The 25632-nt window shown below is 55.4% G+C and overlaps 2 protein-coding genes across 2 annotated transcripts; one reads left to right on the forward strand and one right to left on the reverse strand.

The window, feature by feature from the left end:
- Positions 1-6480: 6480 nt before the first annotated feature.
- On the forward strand, positions 6481-7850 carry GUCA2A (guanylate cyclase activator 2A; the record flags this gene model as incomplete). Its single annotated transcript, XM_080802194.1, has 3 exons — positions 6481-6555; positions 7021-7207; positions 7594-7850. The coding sequence occupies 3 exons, from the start codon at positions 6481-6483 to the stop codon at positions 7656-7658; spliced, it is 327 nt and encodes a 108-aa protein (XP_080658320.1). The 3' UTR covers positions 7659-7850.
- A 3380-nt stretch (positions 7851-11230) lies between these two features.
- GUCA2B (guanylate cyclase activator 2B) lies at positions 11231-13652 on the reverse strand. Its single transcript, XM_080802890.1, has 3 exons — positions 13531-13652; positions 12258-12456; positions 11231-11502 (listed from the first exon to the last, which is right to left on the reverse strand). The coding sequence occupies exons 1-3, from the start codon at positions 13618-13620 to the stop codon at positions 11441-11443; spliced, it is 351 nt and encodes a 116-aa protein (XP_080659016.1). The 5' UTR covers positions 13621-13652; the 3' UTR covers positions 11231-11440.
- Between the last annotated feature and the right edge of the window lie 11980 nt (positions 13653-25632).

Raw genomic sequence — 25632 nt, forward strand, 5'->3', positions numbered from 1 at the left:
TGCAGAGCTGAGCTGCCGAGCTGCCTTATCTAAGCCTGCTTCCCTCCTCCAGGCCCCCAGGGCAGAGTGGGAGAGGTCACCCCATCTCCAACCCCAAACTCTGAGTGTCCTGAGGCTCTGCCTTTCTGGGAGCCGCTGACACTGGGGGCTGGCATTGTTTTGGCAGGTGCAGAGAGGGCTGTGGCCTGGCCAGCCACATACCTTGCCCTCCCAGCCCTGCCTCAGCCTAAGCTGGCTCTGGTGTCCGCACACACTCACGCTCTCCTGCGGCCCGCACAAACATTGTGGGTATCACTGCCATTTGCCAGGCCCCCTACGCTGTATTTGAGCCATTATCTGAGTTAACAACCCCCGCTGCTTTGGAGGCCGAGTCTTTGTCTTCCTTTTACGGCAGGATGGTGCTGTTGAGAGACATGAAGTCATCTGCCCAAGGTCACAGCCCAGTGAGACAGGCCGGTGACAGAACAGGAAGCCAGCTCCTCCTCCTTCCAGTCTGTTCTTCCCACTGAGGTATGCCGTCTCTTCCACAAAACTCCCCTGGTGCCCTTGACCTCTCTCAAGGCTAGTCACCACACCCATCCTGCCCCACCCTACCCCAGCACAGGATCCAGGCGGACGTCATGGAGGGTGAAGATGCCCCTCTCTCAACGCAGGCCCCAAAAGGTCAGAGAGGCAACTTCCTGTCCTGGACAATGGCAATAAAGACATCTGAGGACACTTCCCACCCTTCCCGGGCTTGATGACGTTCACAGGCAGAGGCTGCCCTGGGAACAGACCTCTGGTTCCGTGTGAGTGAAAGTACACAAACTGTGTGACTCTGGGCTCCTTGTAAGTCCTATACCTGGGTGACTAAGGTGACTAGATGGCCATGTGACAGATGGTGCCCACGGGGCCTTATGTGTGTGTGTGAGACTACTCGTGAGCAAGTCCTTCCTGGCGTGTGTGTGCTCGTGTGTGCTTGTGTGACTGTGTGCTCTGTGTATCTGCATGCTCGTCAGGGGCAGATAGAGAAAGCATGCTGGGGGTGGGGAGACAATTCCTCGCTCAAATTCTGCCTCCCTCCTCCCTTCCGAGCCTTCTTAGCCACTTGAGACCCCCCAGGGGCCCAGGTCCCAGGGGACACCTGCCTGGGAGAGAGCTGGGTTCCCAGGCACTATCAGGGTTGGGGACTGTGGGTGCGATGCTGGTGAATTCTTCCCCTTCCCTCATCTCTATCTTGCTCCTGTGGCGGCTCCTCCCTACTGATCTGAGCTGGATTTCCAATCTAGCTCTACCTGCCCCTACCCCGCCCAGAGCTACCAGGCCGGGCCAGAACCTGGTTCCTCCCGAGCTGCTGGCCCGTGGCTGAGCATGTTCCCTGTAGGCCCCAAAGGCCACAGAAATACAGGAGTCAATGGAAAGAACACAGATTCTGCAATCAGAAGAAGCCTGAATTCCATCTGGGCAAATCGTCCTTTCTGAGCCTCAGTTTCCTTATTTGTAAAATGGAGATGGAATGTCTTACCTCAAAGTGTTGAGGAGAAGTCAGATGGAAGGCAGCCAGCATGGGCCCTGGCACACCACAGTCCCCAAGACCACTCTGCCAGGTCTGCCTCCCTCCTCTCCCACATGCAGTCTCTCGCTGCACTGCCCAGACCGGCTACCTCTCCGGCACACGTCCTCACCCTCCCGGAGCACTGGCAGGAGTGGAACGCATCCCTTTGCAGGACTGGTACCGCACCATACCTAGGCAGCCCGCTCCCACCCCTAGTGCCGCAACAGTCTTTTGAAAGTGATGCTCTTCCCATGGTCTTACCCTGCTCTGATAGGCTTCCCACTTTCTCAAGGTGAAGGGCAAATATCTCAGCCCGGTATTTAAAGCCTCCTTCCCTGGCTGTTGCCCACAGCACCTCTTGACACATTTTCTGCTTCAGCACCCCTCCCCCAATTCCCTTCCCCTCCGTGCTTCCCGCTGCCCTCCCTTTGCCCCACAGCCCCCATCTCTGTGGGTCCAAATCTGCCCATTGATCAAGGCTCAGTTCAAACGCCACCTCGGCTGGCAAGCATTCTCATACCTGACCCCATGGGAACTTCTCTCATGGCTCTCAGTCTGCTTCCTACAGGTCCCGTCCTCCCTCTAGCCTGGGGCCTCTGGGGAAAGTGGCCAGAGCTCCAGCTGTGCCTCTTTTCTTCCTGACAGTCTTCAGGGGTGTTTCTGTGGCCAACACCCAGAGTAGACTGAGGGCTGGGGGGACAGGAGGCAGCTGCTGGTGAATGGGGTGCCACCATGGCCTCATTCTGGCCAGGCCAGAGGGGATGTGACATGAAAAGCCAACAGTCCCCTGGAGCCTGGAGGAAAGAGCCTGCCTCCCAGGGCCTGGGGGAGGGGAGGGCGCCCTCCAGCCCAACCCAGCAAGGCTCAAAAGATTGGGCGTCCTTCAAGACAGGCCCACACCTCATGCAGGTCCACTCTAAGGAGGGAATGTGGAGGTATGTGATGCATGCCTCCTGAGGTGTCAGGAAGGCCATGGGTGATGGCAAGGCTGCCGGCATTGGGGTTGCATCATGGGAGGGCTTCATTTAAAAGGAAAGGGTGGTGGTGCCCTGGGGGATTTGGGGCTCCAATTTTCAGCTTTGTGATTCTAGCTGCTGCCAAGTGCACCTGGCAATGAATGTGAAAAGTTGTGCCTTCCCCTAGGCCTAGGTAGCCACGTGGCTTGTGTCCACACTGATCCTCTGTTGGCTGGGTGCCCTGTGCAGTGCGCTACCAATACAACCGTACCTGGCTCCTGTGTATTACGCACCCTTGGGAAAGTCATGGCCTCTCAACCTCTCTGGGCTTCTGAACTTCAGTTTAGCCATCGATAAAATGGGCTTCTATAGTTATTTCTGACGTAAATAGTAAAAATGTTAGAGGCGGGTGGAACCCAGAGGAGGTGGAGATGGTCTTAAGCCAGACTTGCTGGAGCTGGGCATCAGGGAGGCAACTTTTCTAGACAATATGAAATTCACAAAGTAGTTCTTGTCTCTATCTTTCAGATGTGGAAACAGATTCTGGGAAAGGCCACGCAGCTGTTCCCTAAAGGAGCTGGGACTCTGACCCAGGGCTGCCTCACTTCAAAGCTGGTGCTCTGTCACCTCAGCAGGTCTGGGCCCTTCTTCCCAGTTCACTCCTAGGAGCACTTTTGGGATCCTGGTGGAAGGGTGAGCAGAGGCTGACCATGAAGGGCCCTGAATGCCAAGCCAGGGAGTCTGGGCTTTCTTCTGAAGGTCTGGGGCAGCCAATGGTGGGTTTTTAGGTGGGGTGGCAGGTCGTAGAGGTGGCATGGCTTGGAAGGCTACAGAGGAGCCAAAGTTTGCCAGAAGGGGTGGCCTTGGATGTGGGCAGCCCAGCAACCCCAGACCCACCTGCTGCCGATAAGGAAATAAAGAGGGGTCTGGGAGTCCTGGGGACCAATGCCCCAGGACTCAGGTGGGGACCTATGGTTCTGGAAGGGCCCCAGCTGCTTCAACACAGGAGCACATGGAGGGGGCCTGCACTCACACCTGGGCTGGGGCTGGGCTGGGAACTGTGAGGGTACGGGAAGGGGAGTTGGTTCCCATTTCCCAGGGCAGACGTCAGAGGTGGTTAGTAGGGCAGGGCCCAAAGATCTGAGGCCTAGGAGCCATTTCCTCTTTCCCACAGCATGAACCACGTCACTCCCACAACCCCCGACCCATTCCAGTTCTGCCTCACACCAGGTAGGCCCGGGCTAGGGAAGAAAGAAGCTTTAGGAAGCAAAGCCCCCCCACCCCCGTCCCTCTGTAGCTGGGGAGGGGAAAGACTGAAGACCAAAGTCAGCCAGATACAGGGCTCTTCCAGCCCACGGCAGCCCTGCGCAAGCCCCATCCTTAATGTTCAACTCTATTTCATTTCGCTTGAGCCCCACACTGACCAGCCTTGATCCCAAACCTGACCCTAACCAGCCTCCACGTCATCTGCAATCCCAACATCAGTCACAATCAATCCCAATCCCAGTCACAGCGGCTCCCCGATTCCAGACCCAACTCTGACATCCCATCCCGCCCTCAGCTCCATTCTAACCCTGCCTTGGACTCAAACCCCACTTTGAGTCCCAATTTGACCTCCTGCCACTAACTGCTCCTCCATCTTGCCCCAGCTTAGCCCCAAACCAATCCAGAACCTCAGGCTGACCCTAACCAGCTTTCACCCTAACCCAGCTCCACTGCACCCACCCCAGTTCAGTCCTAGGACCAGCCTCAGCTGTACTCCAGATTCGTACCTGGTTGTTCACCTCCATCCCCATCACAGCAAACTCTACCCTTCAGCCTGGACTCCATAACCCCACCAGAGCCTGTCCTGTCCCTCCCCCTCCTGGGTGCACACTCCCACCCAGTGGTCAGCAAATGGAGGCCACCATGCAACTGGACCCAACATGCAGACCCCGGTGTGGGCATGTGCATGGGCGTGCGCACGCGCGTGCACACACAGGAGAGGGGAGGGAAGTCCAGTCCAGCTGTGAGGACTGGCCTGGGAGAGCAGGTAGGGCAAGTGTTTCCTCCTCCCTTAGGCAGGAACCCTTTGCAGTTCCCTCCCTGCCAGACTCTGCCCCTCCAGTTCCTTCTTCAGTACTGACTCTCTCCACCCAGGAATTCTGGCCTCTGTTCCCTACCTGAAAGCTGTCCTGGCTTCTGGCCTGGTTTGTTTGTAGATTAGAACGATGGAGTGCCCAGGGCTTTCCTTCTGCTGTGTCCTGGGGGCCTTGCTCACAACAGAACACAAGGACCATGCACTGAGCTGGAGAGTCCAAGCCTAGAGGGGCAGAAACACGCACCCAGGTAATCCTACCCAACCAGACCCCCAGGAGGGGAATGTATCTGTTTCTGTGGGAACTAAAAGGGGTTATTTAGCTGGGGATACAGTGCGGGGATAGTCGGTCTGGGCCTTCAAGTCTGAGCAGGAGTTCACCTAGTGACAAGGATGGAAAGACCTTCCAGACAGATAAAATAGCATGTTCAAAGGCAGGGAAGCATGTTCAGGAAGGTTGGGGGAGGTGAACCCGTTACGAAAAGTCAGGTTGGGGAGATTAGGTTGGTCTAGTTCGGGAAGAAGGGGAGAAGAGGAGAACACGTGGTAGGGGTGGTAGTTGGAAGGTAGAAACAGCAGAACTGAGGAGGTTAGGGGAGCACGGGCAAGGGTGTGGGGAGGCGTTCATTCTGGGACACTCTGAGATTGAAGAACAGGCACGTCAGCACCGAATGAGGACAGGCTGTGGCTCAGGTGGTCACCAAAGGGGTCAAGAGGGACCAGAAGCTGCTGCTATTGATAAAAATAATAATAATGGGATGAACCTTTCACTGAGTGATTTCTGTGTGCCAGGCGCTGAGCTAAGCATTTTTACATCATCTAATCCTCAGAATAAGTCTACAAGGTAGGTGTTAGTAGTGGCATTGATCCACAAGGGGTGCTGAGGCTCAGAGAGGAGAAACAATTTGCTCAAGTTCATACACATTAAAATCGTGTGGTAGGTAGCACTTGAACCCAGGCCCATGGGACAGCAGAGCTGAGTCCTTCCTCAAAGTCACAGTGGCCAAACCTAGTACCTACCTTGGTGTACAACTCATCTCTTATCCTTTGAAGCTCCCTTGTAACCCCCCTCTCCCCCTAGGCTGAACTACTCACTTCCCTGAATATTCCAGACCTGTTTACCTCCTGCTTGTTCCACAGGTAGCATCCTCTGCAAGAAATGGCCTACCCCTGACCCCTTTTTTCTTTTTTTTTTTTTTAAGATTTTATTTATTTATTTGACAGAGATCACACGTAGGCAGAGAAGCAGGCAGAGAGAGGGGAGGAAGCAGGCTGATGCGGGGCTCGATCCCAAGACCCTGGGATCATGACCTGAACCTAAGGCAGAGGCTTTAACCCACTGAGCCACCCAGGTGCCCCTCCCCCCACCCCGGGCCCCTTTTCTAAGAAAATTCCACTCTCTCCAGAACTTAGTGCTGACACAACCTCCTTTGGGAACTGTTCCTGAACTCCCCACCCCTGGGCTGGATGGGAACGCTCCTCCATCCACCCACTCCCCCATACCCACTCCCCTAATCACCTTGCATTACCACTGTTTGGGCACCCCTCCTTCAGGGCTGGGCTGGGTCTGCAGCCCCACCCCATCACCCCACCAGGCGGGGAGACCAGGTGTCAGGGAGTGTGTGTGGCTGGTAAATGAATGCAGTACCCAGCCTGGCTGGGGGGCGGGGGGTGTTAAAGTGGGAGCCCAGGGAGGGGTCGGAGTTCTGCAGAGCTGGGGGGGGGGACCTGATCTCTCTCTTATCTGCCAGGGCTGTCCCGTGCCTTATCTGATTAGCCCTGAGTTGACAGGCAAGCCGCTGAGATGCTGATAAGTCTCCCTAGTTACTCAGTAACCATGCCCTCATTAAAAGTCCCACTGTTTCCCTCCCGCATCCAGAACCAACCACTCCTCCCTCTTGGCAGCTGCTGCCATGGACACCTTCCTTCTCTCTGCACTGTGCCTCCTTGGGACCTGGGCTGTCCTGGCAGGGGGAGTCACCGTGCAGGTAAATCCTCTGGCCCAGCTGGCTCTCTGCCCCCAGTGCCCAGGGCCTGTCCTCTGAGACGGCACTCTCCTTGGGCCTGGAGTAGAGGGTGCGTCTCGGGTGTGGCTATTTCTCAGGAGCCGGTCGCAGCCCTGCCTCCTACCCTTTCCCCTTCAAACTTCCAGAGAGAAGAGAAATCACGATCAGGGAAAGGGAGGTGATGAGCCAGTTTACTAAGTGCCTGCCCGGAGTCAGGTTCCTCCTACCATCGCCCTGCGAAAATGGGATTATTAGTCCCATTCTCGGAGGAGGAAAACAGCCTCCGGCCCAAGGCACGTGGCCGGGAAGTGAAGGTGCTCGATTCACTTCTAGACCTTCCACCTCAGTCCGGTCTGTGGCTAGAGCCCCGGCCTGGGTCTTGGGAGTCTGCGGACATCCTGGAGGGATCTGCAGGCTGACCTCACACTCTGCGCATGTCCCTCTCAGGATGGAAAGTTCTCTTTTCCTCTGGAGTCAGTGAAGAAGCTCAAGGACCTCCGGGAGCTCCAGGAGCCCCGCACCAGGAAGAGTGGTGGGCCCGCGGTTCCCCAAGTCTGCAGCCACCAGAAGTTTCCAGAAGAACTCAAACCCCTCTGCAAGGAGACCAACGCCCCGGAGATCCTCCATAGGCTGGGTGAGTAGCTTCCTCTCCGGTGGGTGGGGCCTGGGAAGCCCCTGATTGGTGGCCCCCGGAGGGAGAGATGTGCTCTGATTGGTGAGTCCGCTGAACCCGTTCTAAGTTGTAATTGGCGAAACTTACTTTTGAAAGATCCTCGCTCTGGCCGGTGATTGGTTGGTGGTTCTGCGTCCCGGGCCCTCTGGCCTTGGCTATTGCTCCTCCTGGGTGGAATCCCCACTCTGACTGGCTGGCTTGAGCGGTACCTGTTTGGGGAGGAAAGACCAGCGGGTGGGCGGGGACAGGCCTGGGTTTCTCCTGGGGATTCAGGGGCACCTGTCCCGGTTCCCGCGCAAGGGAAGTTGGAGGCTCTGACCCTTCGGCACCCCATCTCTTCTGCGCAGAGGCCATCGCGGAGGACCCGAGGTCGTGCGAGATCTGTGCCTTCGCAGCCTGTGCGGGGTGCTAGGACAGCCGGCTCGCGGCCGCCTGGCCCTCCCCCGCAGGATGCTCCCACACCTGCAGCAGCAGCCTCCAGGGGAAGAGTGAAGAGTGGGTGGCCTGGGGCGGCCTGGGGAGGCCCAGCCCCTGACCCATCCGAGTTGCGGGTGCTTTCCAAGATCCACTGCAACCCTCCGCTAATAAACCAGTTCCCAGAGTCGTCCTGGTGTCGCTTCCTTCCTCCCTTCATTTGCCAGTGGACTTGGAAGCCAGCTTTCTAAGGGTGCCTACCCTGCCCGGCAAGCTCGGGGTTTAGTGTGCGGCTCCCCCCGATGAAGCTGCCCCCCGCCCAGGCGTTGTCACCACACACAGGCACTGAGGGGACCACGACCCCCAGACCACCCATGGTGCAGGTGGAATTTGTTCTTTTCTTCCACATCTCCTGGGACACTGGAGACGCTGGGCCTGAGTGAGTGCAGGAGTCTGCAGGCGTGGATGTCCCACACACAGCTTGAGGGGTGGTGAGACTGGCCCCGGGCTCTGGAGTGTTCAAGGTCTGGCAGGCCCGGGGCCCCATGGACCACAGCAGTGTAGCCTCCTCCGCGCGGGGACCACACCTTAAGCCCGGCCCTCACCCCTTCTTCTCTGCTGCCCTCACCTGTGCTCGGCTTCTCTTCCCACACTCCTAGCCAGATAAAGTCCTCCCTGAGGCCCCAAGGCTGTGCTCCCGTGGCCTCTTCTCCTCAGATGCCCCTCCCAGGAGGGGCTTTGTGTTCCCACTCTGTCCCTGGTGCCCTGTGGGCACTTTGATCAGCTGTACCCCTTGCAGGGCTCTGGCCCGCTGTGCTAGAGTGGCTTCTGTGCTTGGGAAGGTCTCTCTAACCCCCAGAGCAGGTGAAACCCACCACACTGACGACTGTGGGAGGACACAACCGAGGGCAGGGGGGAAAGCCAGAGCTACACAGGCCGGCCTCAGGTCTTGCACATACTGTGTGATGCTAGGAAAGTCGCTTTCCCTCTCTATGCCTCAGTGTCCTACCCTGTAAAACTGGGACTGTGATAGTACCTGCCTCCCAGGCTGGGTGAAATACTCTAAATGTGTATGTCACGCAGGTAAAGTTCAGGCCATGTGCAAACAGAGAATCAATAAATGGTAAAAACAAACAAACCAGAAAATGGGGAACCAGGGCCAGGCTGAGACAGGTTCAGACAAGGGCGAGGAGGTGAGGCACAGAGGGCTGCTTGTTAGCAAAGTTAGAGGGAAGGGGGAAAGAGGAGTGACCAGGGCATTTCTTGGGGAGTTGGTTGGAGGGGAAGGGACATAGGGTGATTCAAGTAGAATTCCCCGGGCTGTAGAAATGGAATTCGCAGGGTATGGTGTCTTCAGGTCAGAAGAGGCTTTGTGAACGGGGCTGGGAGGCAGGCATCTGCATTAGTGCTTGGGATATGCACTGCGGTGGATGGACACTCAAAACCAATCTGGAGGTAGGAAGGCGGAGGGCATTCTAGAAGGTGGAGTAGGTGCGGGCACAGCATGGGGAAGGTCCGAGGCACTGGAAGGGTCCGGTAGGGACAGGGTGGGTCCTGGGAGGCACACATGGCTGGGTTTGAACCTGCCGGTGTCACTTACATGTTGTGAAGCCTTCTCTGAGACTTGGTTTCTTCATCCGAAAATGGGAATGCTAGCAGACCCCAGCACCCAGCGTTGCAGGGGGATTTGAGGAGACAACAGGGTGGGGCAGGGTCATTTAATGCTCCTACTCTGGACCTGGACTCAGGGGGTGGATCCTGGCTCTGCTGTTAGCAGCTATGTGACTGTGGCCAGGACTCAGCCTCTTCTCCCCTCAGGCTCCTCATCTGTAAAATAGGGAAGACAAGATTCCCTACTTTGTGAGGTTGAGCGAAGATTAAATGAGGTGACCCATGAAAAGCTCTTATAGGCCCGCTGGGCCCATAGTGGGCCCTCTGCTGGTGCTGCCAGCATTGTCTGTGTGGGTGGCTCAGCCTGAGCCTGGCACGTAGTAGAAGCTCGGTGAGTGGCCGTTCCCTTCACCACCTCCTCCCCAGGCAGGTGGGGACTCAGCATAGCTGAGGGGAGCCATGGGAGCCGAGGCCAGACGGTGCTTGGGCTCAGTTTAGCTTTGAGAGGGGGTACTAGGGAGCCACAGAAGGATAAGGGACCCCATCAGAGCAGTTCCTCTGGCATGCTGGGCACCAGAGACACAGCAGGCACTTCGAAGGGCCCAGCCAGCCTTGCCTGTGGGGTGAGGGAGAGGAAAGAACTAGAGCTCTGGGGTTTGTGGCCTGGTGGAGTGGGAGACTGCAGGGCTCATGAGCAGAACTGGGCCGGGAGTGGCAGCTGGTCTAGGGGGAGTTCGCCGTGGCCTTGGCCGTGGGTGAACTGAGCTCAGAGACCACGGCCCCCTTTGTGTCTGGCTCTCCTCTCTGGCTGCACAGGCCAGGGGCTGTGGAGGAGCCCAGCCTGTGGGAAGGCCCAGGAGCTGGCGGCAGCTGTGAGAACCCAGGGGCCCCTCTGTGAGGCAGGGTCAGTGTGGCCTCGGGCCACGGGGAGCCACTAATGTGGTGGTTGAGAGCATGGGGTCTGGCCCGGCCTGCCATTCTGCCACTTCACTGAGCCTGCCGTCCTGGATGAGCCTGTCACCCTGGACTAGTTGGGTCTCTCTCTGTACGTGGGTCTCTTTATTTGTAAAGCAGGGTGTTTATTGAACAGTACCTGCTTCATTAGACTGTTTCCAGGACTCCGTGAGTTTAGAGTAGGGCCTAGGGTACAGCAAATGCTCAATAGACTTTTAATTTTTTAAAAAATTTTATTTATTTGAGAAAGGGAGAGATAGTGAGAAGGAGCACACAAGCAGAGAGAGAGGGAGAAGCAGGCTTCCTGCCGAGCAGGGAGCCCAATGTGGGGCTCGATCCCAGGACCCTGGGATCATGACCTGAGCCAGAGGGGAATGGTTAACAACTGAGCCATCAGGCCACCCAGGCACCATGACATTGGTTATTATTATTATTATTATTATTCCTCAGGGTCGCCAGGATGGAGGGAAGGAGGAAAGGTCTCCCTTCTGGAGCTGGCCAGACGGTCCTAGCGAGCCTGAGAAGGGAGGGAGCTCAGGAAGGTAAGGGTGAAGGTCAAGGCCCATCTTCTCAGGAGCCCCAGGGCAGAGGCAGCCCAGACACCCGGCCTGGGGAGGGGGTTTTTCCCTGTACCCCCCCAATCGGTGCAGCCCCACCTCCAGGGGAAGCTCTCTACCCCCCAACTCCCCCTGCAAACTGGGCTGGAGCGCAGTTTGGGCTCTGCAGCTGGGCCGGGCCTGGAGCTCGTCTTGTGGGGTCAGATGGGTCCAGGCGCTCTGCAGCGTCTAAGCTCTGTGATTTTGGGGGACTCATTCCACGCCCCAGCCCCGCCAGCCTCCCTCTTCCTATGTGAAACAGGGCTCGCTGATCCAACTCCTCAGGCACTGGAAACTGGGAAACCCCTGCCTGTGTCCTGGGATCAACCTTTCTGCCGGCGCACTCAGCTTCCCAAGCAGCTCTGCTGGGGGCTCCCAGGGATGAACATATGGACTCCAGACTCGGGGTGTAGGTAGTTGGGCATCTTTATTAGGCAGCAAGGCTGCCTTGGGCAAGACTCCCCTCCAACCATGTGTCCAACCGCCTTGTGCCACGTCCAGCCGCTCAGGCCTCGGACCGGTGATGGTGATGCGTGCAGGGGCCTTGAACCGGGGGTGTGGGCTGGGAAGGCAGCAGGCTGGGGGCAGCGTGCGCGCGGTCTCAGGGCAGCCAGACCCATCAGAGGCAGCCAGTGCAGGCGACATTCACACACAGCTCGCAGTCATCGTTAGCAATGCTCTCTGGGTAGGGGACAAGACCAGTCAGTAGCTGCCCATGAGACATGGGGGCCAGGGCAGCCGGAGAAGGACGGCTCTGGAGAGGGCCTGACCATGTCAGCAGCATCTCTCTCAGGGGTCCAGAGCCTCAAGTTTCAACAGCAGAGAGTGGCCCGGGGCTGAGTCCCAGGCCTCCCCTGTCTCCCGGTGCCTGGGCCAGCCCCTTACACACTTGGAGCTGGGGATATCCCTGTTGGCTCTCTCGGGAGGAGAGGGGGCCGGGCACAGGGCCGGGCACGGGCCTGACGCTTCATGGGTGTCACACTCGCTGGCCAGCTCTGCTCTCTCACATTTTGGCTTAGATGTCACCTCCTCTTGGAAGCCTTTCAGACCCCTTATGGGACCCCAGACATGAGCCATCTCCCCTCGGTCCCCTGTGCTTCCCCCATTGCCCCCCGCCCCGGGCACCGCCCCCCCACCCCACCCCCGGATTGCGGTCCTTGCTTACAGGGCTCTGGCCCAGGCCTCTTCACAGGTGGGAACCTGTGAAGTCCACTAGGACCATCAGCGGTCCGGGGTACTGGGGACTGAGGGGTTCCTGGCGTGTCTGACTTGCGGTGCTCAGACAGGAAAGGCCAGAGGCTGAGCTTTTTGATGTTCCCTGTCCCAGCCACTGGGTGCTTACTAGAAAGAACATGAAGTGGCGGAGCTGCGGGGGTGGGGAGGAGGGAGAGCAAGGGGCGGGGGTCAGGAAGCTCCGCAGACGTGAGGATACTCACTCAAAGCCTGGAAGACGCTGGCAGCTTCCTTGGATGCGCAGACGGGCTGGAGGTCCGGCGGCAGGGCCGGGTCGTGACACACGGAAGGCACGAGGCTCTGGGTCTGGAGTCTGGAGACTCTGGAGGGGTTGGGCCCCCTCTGCTCCTCCAGGTCCCTCAGCTTCTTCACTGATTCCAGCTGGACCTGGAAGCCTTGGTGCTGGAGGGCCAGAGGGGACAGGAGGTGAGAGGGTATCAAAACCCGGGCCAGGACGCCAGAGGTCCTCCGACCCCGCAGAGCCTTCCCTGTTCTCATGGGGGGTCCTGGGAGCGGGGACTGCTGGGGACGTGGGGAGCTGGTGCCTGATACGTCACACCCCACCATGCCACAGGCTCCCCATTACTGTGTATGAGGTCACAGCGAGGCTGGAGAGCAAGTGATTCAAGGTATGGGCTTTGGAGACCCGCGGAACCCCAGTTCAAATCCCGGTTCTTCACAACTGGCCTCCTGTCTCTTCCGCACTTGGGGCCTCATCAAATGCATGCATCTCCCTAGTGCCTGGCACCTGGGCCACACTCGGTAATGGGGTGATCTCCCCTGAACGGACATGGCACAGTGATACCCCCCAGCTGGCTGGTTCCAAGGCCAGAGATGCAGGGGGAAGCTGCCTCCTGCCCCCACAAGGAGGCCCAACCGGGAGTCACGAATGTGTCAGACTCCAGGGCCCCAGGCGTCCCCCTCCTTGCTGGCCCCTGGCATCCTGGCACCCCACGGGCAGGCCCTGGAAGGAGCCCCGGGCCCCCTGCTGACTTTGCTCTGAGCCTTTGTGTATACTGGGCCCTCTGCCCCAGGCGATCCACATCCTCTGTGCCCGGCTGCCTCCTGCTCAGCCTTCGAGGTCAGCTGTCACCTGCCAGGGAACCTTTTTCTGGTGACTCTCTCCCACCCACCCATACATGGGCGACCAGAGAGACTCCTCTCCTTCAGGGCTCCTTAAGGGCGGGGACCACATCTTGTTCCAGCTTCTGACCTCTGACCAGGATGTGCCTTCTGAGAGAGCAGTGGTGACTAGCGGTGGTTTATTACTGCTGTCATCACCATTGTCATTGCCATCGGCGCTCCGGCTGCCCCCACCCACCTGCTGTCTTGGTCCCTGGGTTGTGATTAAGTGTTGGGGTGAGCCCTGGGCACTTGCTTCCCCGTATCCCATGAGTTTCCTAGCGTCCCTTCGTCATCCCAGCCGCTCCCCTTGGGGACCTTTAGGCGAAGGGCACAGCGGCCAGAGGGACTCACCTGAATGGAGACTGAGTGTGTGTCCTGCAGCAGCAGGAGGAAGACCACAGCCACCCCGGGCAGGAGCCCTGACACCATCCTGCCACTCATCTCACTCTGTATCCCACTGCCCCTGTCCACCGACTCCCATCTGCTTCCCCAGTGAGGAGCTCTTTATAGGCCGCGCTCCAGTGCCCTGGTCACTCATTAACTGGCCAGCTGGGGTGGGGCTGACAGCTGGCTGGCTCTCCAACAAGCCTGAACCCATTCCCAGGAAGGGCGCTGGGGGTCATAAGGGCAGGGAGGCCCAGAGCTCCTAGGAGGAGGCACCTGGGGTGGGGCTCTGTGGGAGGGCCTTGGACACACCACTTACCTTAGCTCCAGAAGACACCTAGTCAAGTGGAATGATGGAGAGACCATTCTATAAACTGAGAAAGTGAGGCTCAAGAGGTGACGTAACTTGCCCCAGGTCACCAAGCCAGTCGATGGCAAGAGCAGGGACTCAAGTTTGTCTTTGACTCAGGTCAGCCCATGGTCCTTTCTTCACAGCCTTGGAGACAGAAGGACTTGGGCTCAAATCCTGGTCCTGCTGCCACTGTGGGAGTTTGGACAAGTCACACCAACTCTGACGAGCCCGTTTCGCTCTCCCATCAAGTGGGCAGAGTGACAAAATCTGCTGCATGAGGTCCCCATGGGGATGACGGGGCCAGGCCCTCTTGAGTCCCCGAGGAACAGGAGCTCCTTAACCTCCCTCTAGGCAGTGCCTAACCCACCAGCCCAAGGGCTGATCGTTGGTCAGACAGAAGAGGGCAAAGTCCCCAAGGGTGTCATCGCCGCTCCCACCCAGCAGCTGTTAACAGTGCTCGAGCCAAGGCTCACCTCCACTGGGCAGGGAGCCCGGCATGGGACGGGCACCCTACTCACGACACTCAGTTGAGGCCCAGGTGGCCCAGCTAGGCTCACTCTTCAACCTGTAGCTAAAATTTGACCTCATCATGCCCTAATACCGTGCTTGCCCACAGCTTTGCTGATGAATTCCACCTGCCTGAAATGCCCGTCTCCCCCTTTGCCTTATCTTGGGATGGAATGGGAAAGGGCTTGGGCGAGCTCTGGCATTTCCTATGTCTGCCTTTGAATCCAGACTTCAGCCTTTACTCTTCAGAGTGTGAAGGAATTAATGGACTCTGACATGCTTTTTCAGCTGAAAACGGAGAATAATCACCCGTAACCATAGCTTTCGTTTCTTGAACGTGCACCACGAGCGAGCGAAGCACAGTGCTGGTTTATGAGAATGATTCCATCCGATCCTGTAGGAGAGGTGTAATGGTGGTCTCCATTTTCCAGATGAGTAACCCAAGGCCCAACAAGGTCAAGGACTGTGTGGGTAAGAGGGGACAGCCGGCCTTAGCTCTGCTCAGCTGACTGTTCTAGACAAAGGAGCATGGGCCTTGGAGGCAAGAAGATCTCCCTGCTTCTCAACTGTGTGACTTTGGGTACCTTACTTAGCTTCTCTGAGCCTCTGTTTCTTCATCAGTGAGTGGAGGAAATCGTGAATAATTTCACGGTGGCTATCATGAGCAAACGCAGAGCAGGCCCGCCCCAGAGGAGTCCAGGACTCTCTCCCTGTCCCCAAGCTGACAGCTTCCCCAGCTAGCGGCCATACAGTCTGTGGAGGCCCCTCTTTCTCTTCCCTGCCTTCTGGCTCCTCCAGCCATGGCCCATCATGTATTACTCTTTTCCTGGGAATAAGCGGTGACTTCCTTATCTGCCTACCATGACTCAAATTCCCATCTCGGCCCAGGTCCTCCTAATCACTTCACGAATGACCCCCCATCCATCAAAAGTAACTGAGTCACAGGTGCAAACCCACGCTGCCGCCCGCGATCAGCCGGGGTACTCTGACATTTCCCAGGGTGCTCTGACCTTTCTCTGACCATCACCACCAGCCTGGACTCCGGTCTCTGTGTGGAAGCTTCAGACCGCCATGGCAGAGTGAGTGACGGTTCGCCTGCGTGTGTGTGTTCAGGCTCTCCTCTCCCCAAACTGGGTTTCCCGCCCAGGGCCCGCTTCGGCGGAGCCCTGGCACCTGTGACCCGCCCTGCCCCTAAATGGACCACTTGCCGAGCAGCACTTACCACCACCGACCACTCTGTCTCTCCTAGAATAAAGCATTTTCTCCACTTGCCTTCTGGGATGCAGGTTCTCCAATCTCATAGGCCCATCTCCTCAGGCTTCTTTGTTGGTGGTCCCTTCTCTTTTTGACCTCTGGTCCCTTCTCTTTGACCTCTGGACCTCAGAATGCTCCAGGGGCTCCAGCACTCAGTCCTGGGACCACTCTTCTGGGTCTGATCACCAGTGATCTTATCTCGTCTCAGGAACTTCAGCCACAGATTCCTGATTCTCCCCCTAACCTGACCTCTCCCCTCAGTTCCAGACTCCTTTGTTTACCAGCTCAGCCTCTCCCATAACAGTCCATGGTACTGCCAGTCCCCCGGTTCCTCAGGCCGAAAATCTGAGAGTCATTCTTGATGCTGCTTTTTTCTTTTCTTTTCTTTTCCTTCCTTCCTTCTTTCTTTCTTTCTTCCTTCTTTCCTTCCTTCCTTTCTTTTTTCCCCCCACAATTCAATTCATCAGCAAATCCAGTTGGCTCTACCTTTAAAATATTTCTAGACACTAACCATGACTCACCGTCTCCACTGCTACTCAAGGTCCAAGCTATTGATCATTGGTCCAAGCTATTGATCAAGGTCCAAGAGTTGATCATTGATCTCATGGATTATTGCAACAGCCTTTTATTAGTCAGAATTTTCCAGAGAAATAGAACCAATGTAGAATATATATATAACATCGGCTACTTTCCCAAAGTTGATCCTCTCAAGGTCACCAACCACTTCCATGTTGCCAAACCCAGAGGGCAGTTCTCAGTCTTCATCTTACCAGAGCTCACTACAGCATCTGACCCAGGGGATTATGCACTGGTGTCTGAAACACTTTCTTCATTTGGCTTTGAGGACACCACCCTCGTGCTGGTCTCTATCTACTACCGCTCCTTCTCCTTCTGCTGTGCTGGTTCCTGCCTCTCTGCCTTACCTCCAAATGTCGCAGTGCCCTCTTAGGGTTCCATCTTGGAACCTCTCCCCTTCTCCATCTAGCCACTCCCCCAATCCTGCGTCACATGCAACGAATCATATACTCCCTCATGATTATAAATATATATATATATACACACATATATATATAAAATGTATATCTCATCATTCCTCTCTTTCTTCTACCTACCTACCTATCATCTATCAATCATCTCATCTATGCCTGTCTATCTACCTAGATTTATTTTAAGAAACTGGCTTATTTAATTGTGGGGCTGGCAAGTCTGAAATCTGTAGGGCAGAGTGCAGACCGGTGGGCTGGAAATTCAGGTGTAAGAGTTGATGTTGCAGTCTTGAATCTGAGACCTATGAGGCAGGCAAGCAAATGCCAAAGGCAGAGTGGGCCTTTATGCTGCAGTCTTGGGGCAGAATTCCCTCTTCTTCAGGAAATCTCAGCCTTCGCTCTTAAGGCCTTCAACTCATTGGGTGAAGCCCTTTCCCATTATTCACTCCAGGTCTGCTGGTTGTAAATGTTAATCACAATCTAAAAAATTATCTTCACAGCGACATCCAGACTGTTGTTTGACCAAACAGCTGTGCAACATAGCCTGGCCAAGAGAGGCCTTCAACCAGATCTCTCTGCATCCACCCTTGCCCCTCGTCGGGAGCCTTCTCCACACGGCAGCCAAGAGTGATCCTTTCACAATCTAAGACTATGTCCCTCCTTGGCTCTCATCTGCTAACAGCTTCCCATTTTACTCAGGGGAAACCCAAAGGCTTCCACTGTTCTACAAAGTCCCTTTGGCACCCCTCCAAAGATTTTGACCTTATCTCCGAAGAGTCTGCCCTTCACTCTGTGAGTTCTGGCCACACTAGCTTCCTTGCTGTCACCCAAACTCACCAAAGGCTGCTTACTTCGGGGTCTTTGCTCTTCTCCCACACATGAACATGGGTCGCCTGTCACTTTACCCAGGTATCTGCTCGAATCCCACTTCCCCGGAGGGTTCTTTCCCATCCATCCTGCCTTGTTTCCTTGCTTTCTTATAGCACCGGTCCTATGTATACATTTCATTTCTCGCATTTCCCTCCCTACTAGATGGTAAGCTCTATTCGAGTAAGGGATTTGTCTGTTTTGTTCTCCCAAAACAATATCTGGCACATGGCTGTGCCCAACCAATAGCTGATGAATTAAGTGAATGAATGTGTTGGAAATACCGATTCCAGGAACCACCAGATGTTTGGCGTGGGTGGTTTCCTACTCTCTGAGCCTCATCCATCACATCTAGCACCTTCCCAACACATGGAAGGGGCCTGGCCCATGCCGTCTATTCATAAAAAATGCTGGTTATTATTTTTTTCATAGTTGTGAAATTATTTATCAAGAAATAATCCTTTTGTGTCTTAGGTGTATAGCAAACTCTAAGGCATTCAATCATGTAACCAATATTTACTGATGGCCTACCATGTGACGAGCACCGTTCTAGGCACAAAAGATAAAACAGCCAACATAATGAGCAAAGTCACTGTCCACCATGCCGTGCTGGTGGCTTGCACAGGGAGTCAGAATCGAGATGGGAGCAGGTGCTGGATTCTAGAGATTCTTTGAAGTGGGAGCCACAGGATTATTTTCCATTACCTTGGAGGTCAAGCATGAATGAAGAGAAGAGTCAAAGTCAACTCTAAGGTTGTCCCAAGTCAAGCAGTGCTGCCCTCTGTTGAGATGGGAAACAAACGAGCAGGTCCAATGAGGGTATCAAGAGTTCTGATTGGACTCGTTAGCTTTGAGATGCCTGTTTGACAATCTGTAAAGATGAGGCCACAGACATACAAGTTGTGGTCATGAGGGAGTATATGATTGATTAGTTGAGTTCTAACACTGGATTGGGGGAGTGACTGGGTGGAGGAAGGGAGAGGTCCCAAGATGGAACCCTAAGAGGGCACTGCGACATTTGGAGGTAGGGCAGAGAGGCAGGAACCAGCAAGCAGGAGAAGAAGCAGTAGTAGATAGAGACCAGCACGAGAGTGGTGTCTTCAAAGCCAAATGAAGAAAGTGTTTCAGACACCAGTGCATAATCCCCTGGGTCAGATGCTGTAGTGAGCTCTGGTAAGATGAAGACTGAGAACTGCCCTCTGGGTTTGGCAACATGGAAGTGGCTGGTGACCTTGAGAGGATCAACTTTGGGAAAGTAGTGGGTATAAAGCTGAGTGGAGTGGGATGGAGAAAGGAAGACAGGGAGTGGACCTAGTGGGGGTACAGTACGGCTCTAGAGCTAGAGTTTTTAGCTGTCACTCTCAATTAAAGGCTAAAATGGAAAGATGACATTTAAAGAAGGATCAACATAGTGGGTCCAAAACATGAGCAGAGTCGATCTGGAAGGCCCTGAGTGGGGAGCTCATCAAAACAGGGTGCGGTGGATTTCCCAGCAGGCTCCCAAATGAAATTTTGGCCTGTCCCCGGAAAAGTGGGTGACCTAGAGAGTGGTTCTATTTTTGCTATAGCCAACAGGAAACCTAGAACCAAATGTGTACCCCAATATTAGTAACCAACCGAATCTCATTCAATCTACGTCTTCTCCTTTGGCTCTTTTCCCAGCCTATTCATATGGTACTGATTGCTGGGCACACCTCCACCCCCACCCACACCCACACCCACACACAGTACCCCCACTGACCCGTGCACACACACCCCCCCCACCCTCCCACACACACCCACGTGCCCACCCCCACCCCATCCACACCCACACCCCCCCCCACACACACCCATGCACCCATATCCACCCCCCACCCCCCCACCGCACACCCCCGCCCCACCGCTGTCTGGTTTGTTTATAGTCTGGCCAGCTTCATTGTTTTTATGGACTGGGGCTTGGGTTAAGTGTTAAAACACAAATAAGTGAATCAGGGTTGCCCCCTGGTGATGGGCAGCTGACACTGCAGGCAGAGAAAGCCGAATGGCCCTTACTCCTTGACAGTTAATGGGAGAGCAAATAGGTGAAAATTTATACTCTCTGATTTGAGGGGCAGTGGGAAGCCTCTGTCCCCATGTCCACGCCTGGGGTAGGGGGAATCCTATCAGTGTGATCAGGATGGTCACCGTCAGTGAAGCTCCTTGGAGATGCCAGAAAGGAAAATGTGTGAGGTTGTTCTGGAAAAGTCCCTGCTTGATGGCTGTTGCCTGAGTCCTGTGGTCTCCAGACAGTAGAGGCTGAGGTGAACAAAGAGGCTGAAATGGAGGGGAGAGGCAGGAGAAGTTCAGGCCATGGGAATGGGGGAGGTGGCACTGAAATCAGGTCTTGGGGGCCACCAAAGGGCAGCTGAGGCAGCAAGAGAAATGGAGGATGAGACGTGGCTTCCAGAGACCGGCACGGCCAAGCTGGGCTGCTCTGGGAGGAGGACATGGTGTGTGCCTCCGACCCTGACTTCTTTTTTTTTCTTAAAGATTTTATTTATTTATTTGACAGAAAGAGACACAGCGAGAGAGGGAACACAAGCAGGGGGAGTGGGAGAGGTGGAAGCAGGCTTCCTGCTGAGCAGAGAGCCCGATGCGGGGCTCCATCCCAGGACCCTGGGATCATGACCTGACCCGAAGGCAGACACTGAACCGAATGAGCCACCCAGGCGCCCTCTGACCCTACTTCTGCTGGCATTTCTGACTTCTGCCCCTGCAGTCAAAGGCAGGCACAGCAAGGGGTGCACATCCACACCCTTGTAAGTGTGTGTGTGCAAGTGTGCACACACGTATGTTTTGTGCATCTGTGCGTGGATGGGTGAGAGTGTTGTAAGTGTGCACGTGTGAGTGTGTTTGTGCATGTGCATGCATGTGTGAGAGTAGAGTATTGGTAGGTGGGTGCTTTATGTGTCTGTGTGTCGGCAGGTGTGAGAGTGTGTATATGAGTGCGTGTGTCCAAGTGTGAGTAGGCTTGTGCCTGTGAGCATGAGTGTGAGCAGATGTGCGTGTGAGTGCAATAATGGAGCATGAGTCTGTGTGAGTGTGTGCAGGGGGTGTGTGTGAGTGTGTGTTGGGTGTTGGAAGGGAGGTCTGGTGTTTGGCTCAGGAGAGTGGCTGGAAGATTCTGTCTGATGCAGATGGGCCCTGGGGAGCCAGCAGGTGCGGAGGGCTCCAGGCGAGGCGAGGGGGGGGCGCGGGCTGGAGCCAGGGGAGGCGGTGGAGAGCAGCTGCCTTGAAGCTGGGGAGTGAATGGAGGAGCCGGGAAGGTGTCCAGCCCTCGGCAGCCGTAGCAGAACGTTCTTGCCTCTTCCACTCCCCGCTCCTGCCAGCAGCCAGCAGAATGCTGTGGCTCTGAAGTCAGGCAGAGCGAGGTCCAGGGCTCACCCATGTCTCTGAGGGTCTGCCCTCAGCTGGGAGGCGGGACCAGCACCCTCGGGGGCCGAGTGGGGGCCCGGAGGGCGAAGGAGAGCTGCGGTGCCTGGAGTGCTCCAAGGAGCCAAGGAGGGCCCAGGCCCCCAGCGAAGGGCCTTGCACCTGCAAACACCTGGCTTCCTCACGCGCCCCTGCACCCACCTTTTAAGGGGCAGAGCCCCTGAGCTGACCTAGCACCGTGCACTCCGCCCGCGAGGGCAGCACGGGGTTCTAGAGCACGCCTCCCCACGCTGGGCCGTCCCCTCCACTCTCTGTCCCTTCCAGAGGTTCAAGGGATTGACATAGGGGGAGAAGGCATCCTCGTCATGTCCCTGGGGAGCACTACCTCGTGGCAGAAGTTCTTGGGTTCCTGGAATTCTGGTCACTCAAAGAACAGACACGGATGTCGGTTCACGTACCAGCGCTGTTGGCAGCAAGACAGCAATGACATAGGGCGAGTGTACGGCATAGTCGGGCCGAGTCTTTGTCTGACCAACAAACATTTATTAGGCACCACCCAGAGCCTGGAAATGGTTAAGACAGCCCATGTCTGCAAAGGGCCCACAGTCAGTAAGAACAGAGGGGGACAGTGCCATGTGTCAGATGCAGGGAGCGGGGAGGCTCGGAGGGGTGGGTACCCCCTGCCTCCAGGGAGGAAGTGGGGGAAGCGGTCAGGCTTCACCAGCCCTTTGCTCCCATTCATGCCCCGGGTGCCCCCTGCCCTCTCCTACCCTGCTAGGGCACCAGCCCAGACCCTGGCCCTCCCTCCTCTCCTCTTCTGGGGGACTCCTGCAGTGCTTGACTCCCAGCCATGGAACCGAGTGTCTGCTAGCTTTATCATTTGGTTTCTAGTGCAAGGGACTCCACCGTCAGACTGTGTCTCCTCCAGGACACAGGCTCAATTTCACATTCCTCAGACACCCGTGGCCTAGGCTGGGACACGCTCATCTTTACTGATGCTTAAGCCGGGGGGTGTAGGGGGTGTGGGGGGGTGTGGGGGGTGCCTTTTGTCTGCGTCCCGATCCCACCCCCATCCCCACCCCCTCCCAGGCTAAACCGCAGAGGAAATCCTAAGTGCTGAGTCAGGGCCCAGCCTTGGCAAGCAGGATGGCATCTCATTAAATGGGGACGGGACACAGACTCCCCGCAGCATTCATGGGATCGATGTCCAAGGCGCAGCTGCCATGTAGGTTCCAAAAATTTGCAGTTGGGGATCATTGTGAAACTTGATTGCTCTGTCTTGGGGACTTCTTGAAGTCCAACTCCACAATAAAGCCAATCAGACTCAACCATCAAATGTCAAATAGGAGCTAATGAACCATTCACGGGCTTGGGAGAGAAATCAGGCAATCTCTTATTTCACGATCATCCCTTCCAAATATTGAATCTGAACCGTAAGCAGAATTTGCCGTAATTGCATCCCCCTCCTGTCGGGCGTGGGGGATCATTGGCATTCAGGGCATGTCTCGGCTTTCTGGAGAGAGGCTTGACGAGCCAACCCACTGCTTTCCAGAGGCACGTGCTTCTGGGGCATCGCGCTGACAGCAGGCAGGGAGCGCCGGGATTCCTCCGGGCCTTGTGGTTGAGATTGTCAAGCTTGGTGTTGGCTGGGCGTCCCAAGTACTCACGCGGCATCCTCTTTGTAGGGAAGGACATCTGCGTGGAGGGAGGGGGATCTCCTCACAGAAGCCCCCCTGGGAGCTTGGGTGAACTTCAGGAGGGTGGGTGGGGTCAGGGACGGTGTCATTTGTCTGGTCCTTGTCTCTCTGTCAGCTGCGTGAGGGTCTGCAAAGACTCGTGTCTTGGCCCACCTGATGGCCCAGTACGTATGCTCCTCCCTGTGCCCGTCTCAAACATCTGGCTGGGTGATGAGGGTTTGTCATCTCCTCTACCTGGGGCAGTGCTATGATGCAGAACGTGATCCCTCTCACTGTCATTCCCGCAGGAAGTCACGGTAGCACAGCGGCGAGTCATTGCCTGTGTTGGAGACGGCTGGTTGTGCACTGAAGTTCACTCTCCCCTCCCAAACCGTACAGTCATGGCTGGAAAGCCACTGTGGAGTGGGGGACAGGCAGCCAGGCTTGGTCAGGTAACTAGCTCCCATCACTGGACTATGTGAGGAAGTGATGTGGGCCGCTTGTTGTTCAAGGCTCTGGAGAGGCAATGTGCCTCTTCCCATGTTGTTTTCCTCTTTTGCTGATTAGTTGCCAATGATGACAAGGCTCTCCAAGATGGCAGAGTCCCAAGATGGAAGGGGTGAGGGTCCTTCCACGGACACCTTAAGGATAAGGGCTGTGGTGCACAGAGTGCCCTGAAGAGTTCCACTTCTTGTCCCTCTGTGCATCTTACTGTGATGTGAACTCACAATTCCCCTCACAAAGGTGGAGTGTGCTGCTCCTATCAGTGGAATGAGGGAGCAGTAAAATGGGGCAAAAGTCCCAAGTCGAAATGTCACAAGACCCTGCATGTTTCTCTATGTTTGTTTGTCTCTCTGCCATCTGCACCTGAGCATTCCTGGCTCGTCTGCCTCTGGAGTTTTGGGGTTGCTTGTTACGCAGCGTTAGGACGATAGGTAACGGACACAGCGGTCTACTAACCGGGAAGGACTCTACCTCGGACGGTGATGGGAGAGAGGAATTTCTGTCCTCCATTTTGGGCTTGACCTGTACTAGCCATTTGGCTTACCCTGATTAAAAGGCCCCACTACTTCTCTGCACCCCCTGCCATCACTTCAGGATGAAGAGTCCAGAAAAATTGGGCTGCTGAATGCCTCTCCAGTTCCACCGAGCACATCTCTCCCCTCCCCTTCTACACACTAGCTGCACTGGCATTCCCCCGGGAGCCCAGATGCTGCAGACAACCTCCAACATTATGACCTTATCTTGTGTTTTTCCCTCTGCTTGGAACACCCTTCCTCCCGACTTAGCGTAACACTCAGCTAAAACGGGCCTCCTTCTGGCAAGCTTGTCCTTTTTCTCAGAGGAGGTTGGTCCCCGTTAAGATGGTCCCAAATCTCTCGGTACTTCCTCATGGGCACTCAGTGTCTTGGTGACTCCCGCCTGGGTGTGTCTTCTCGAACTTCTCCATCTTCTCTCTCTCTTCTCCATCTCCCGTGTGGTGTGCCTCCCATGAACACATACCTGACGCATTGCACCTGCTTACTGAGTATTTCTTGAATATATGGGTGACACAAGTGGTGTAGGTGACATTCTCTAGACTAGGGTTACCCAGTTTTCTAACAGACACCTCTAGCCTGGGAGAACATATTAGGGACCCCCTTCTGCACCCATTGCCCAGTTGGATGTTCATTTCCTTCTGAATCTTATTCCCCAGCTGAAGCTTTCCAGTGGCCGTTCAGTGGGGCGGATGGGCTCTGCTGCCAGTCTGCCTGGGTCCAAGGCCTGGCTCTAATCCTTTGTGACTGTGACATTTCCAGCAAGCTTCTTAATACCTCCCTGCCTCAGTTTCCTCATCTGTAAAGTGGGGATTGTGAGAGTACCCTTCTCATAGGATTGCTCTGAGGAATACACCAGCACATTAGGTGCAAGTTATAAAAGCGTATGCTATGATGATTCAAAGTCAAGGACTGTCTTTTTTTTCTTTTAAAGATTTTATTTATTTATCCAACAGACAGAGATCACAAGTAGGCAGAGAGAGAGGGGGAAACAGGCTCCCTGTCGAGCAGAGAGCCCGATGTGGGCCTCGATCCCAGGACCCTGGGATCCTGACCTGAGCCGAAGGCAGAGGCCTTAACCCACTGAGCCACCCAGGCGCCCCAAGGACTGTCTTTTATCATTTTTGTATCTCCCTTGTGCTGGCAGAAAGAATGTGCTCAATAAATGCCTTAAAAAAAATCCCATATGTCTTTAAACACACACACACGCGCACACACACACACACACACTCACTTTTTTTTAAAGAGTCGTTTTAGGTTTACAACACAACTGAGAGGAAGGGGCAGAGATTCCCCTTGTCTCTCTTGCCCCCCACCCGTGCACAGCCTCCCGTCACCAGCACTGCTCACCACACGGCATAATGTTTTTTATTAACCAAGGATGAACTCATAATGGCACATCATAACCATCCAAAGTTAAAGTTTATAGTTTATCTTAGGGTTCACTCTTGGTGCGGAATATTCTGTGGGTTTGGACAAAGTTGTAGAATGATGTAGATCCATCATTTTAACGTCACACAAAGTCCCTTCCCTGCCCTCCTCCTCCTCCTCTTTCTTTTCCTTTCTTGCCCCTGTTATGCCCTGAACCTGGGCTCCTTTCCACTAGGTCTTGCAAGCGTGCTTCTCTGGGTGGAGAGGCTGGTGTCGGTTGATCAGTCTTTTTCTTTTCTTTTCTTTTAAAGATTTTATTTATTTATTTGACAGACAGAGATCACAAGTAGGCAGAGAGGCAGGCAGAGAGAGAGGAGGAAGCAGGCTCCCTGCTGAGCAGAGAACCCGATGCGGGGCTCGAACCCAGGAATCTGGGATCATGACCTGAGCCAAAGGCAGAGGCTTTAACCCACTGAGCCACCCAGGCGCCCCGATCAGTCTTTTTCTGATCATTTTCCTCCAGGCCTTTCAGGAAGCCAGCTCGGTTCTTAGAGAGAGTGCTCAATACGGTCGATATATACATGAGTCCACTTGGCAAGAGCCTTGCCTTCAACTTGTTTACGACAACA

Source organism: Martes martes (genome assembly GCF_963455335.1).
Source record: "Martes martes genome assembly, chromosome: 4".
In the NCBI taxonomy this organism is placed as follows: domain Eukaryota; kingdom Metazoa; phylum Chordata; class Mammalia; order Carnivora; family Mustelidae; genus Martes; species Martes martes.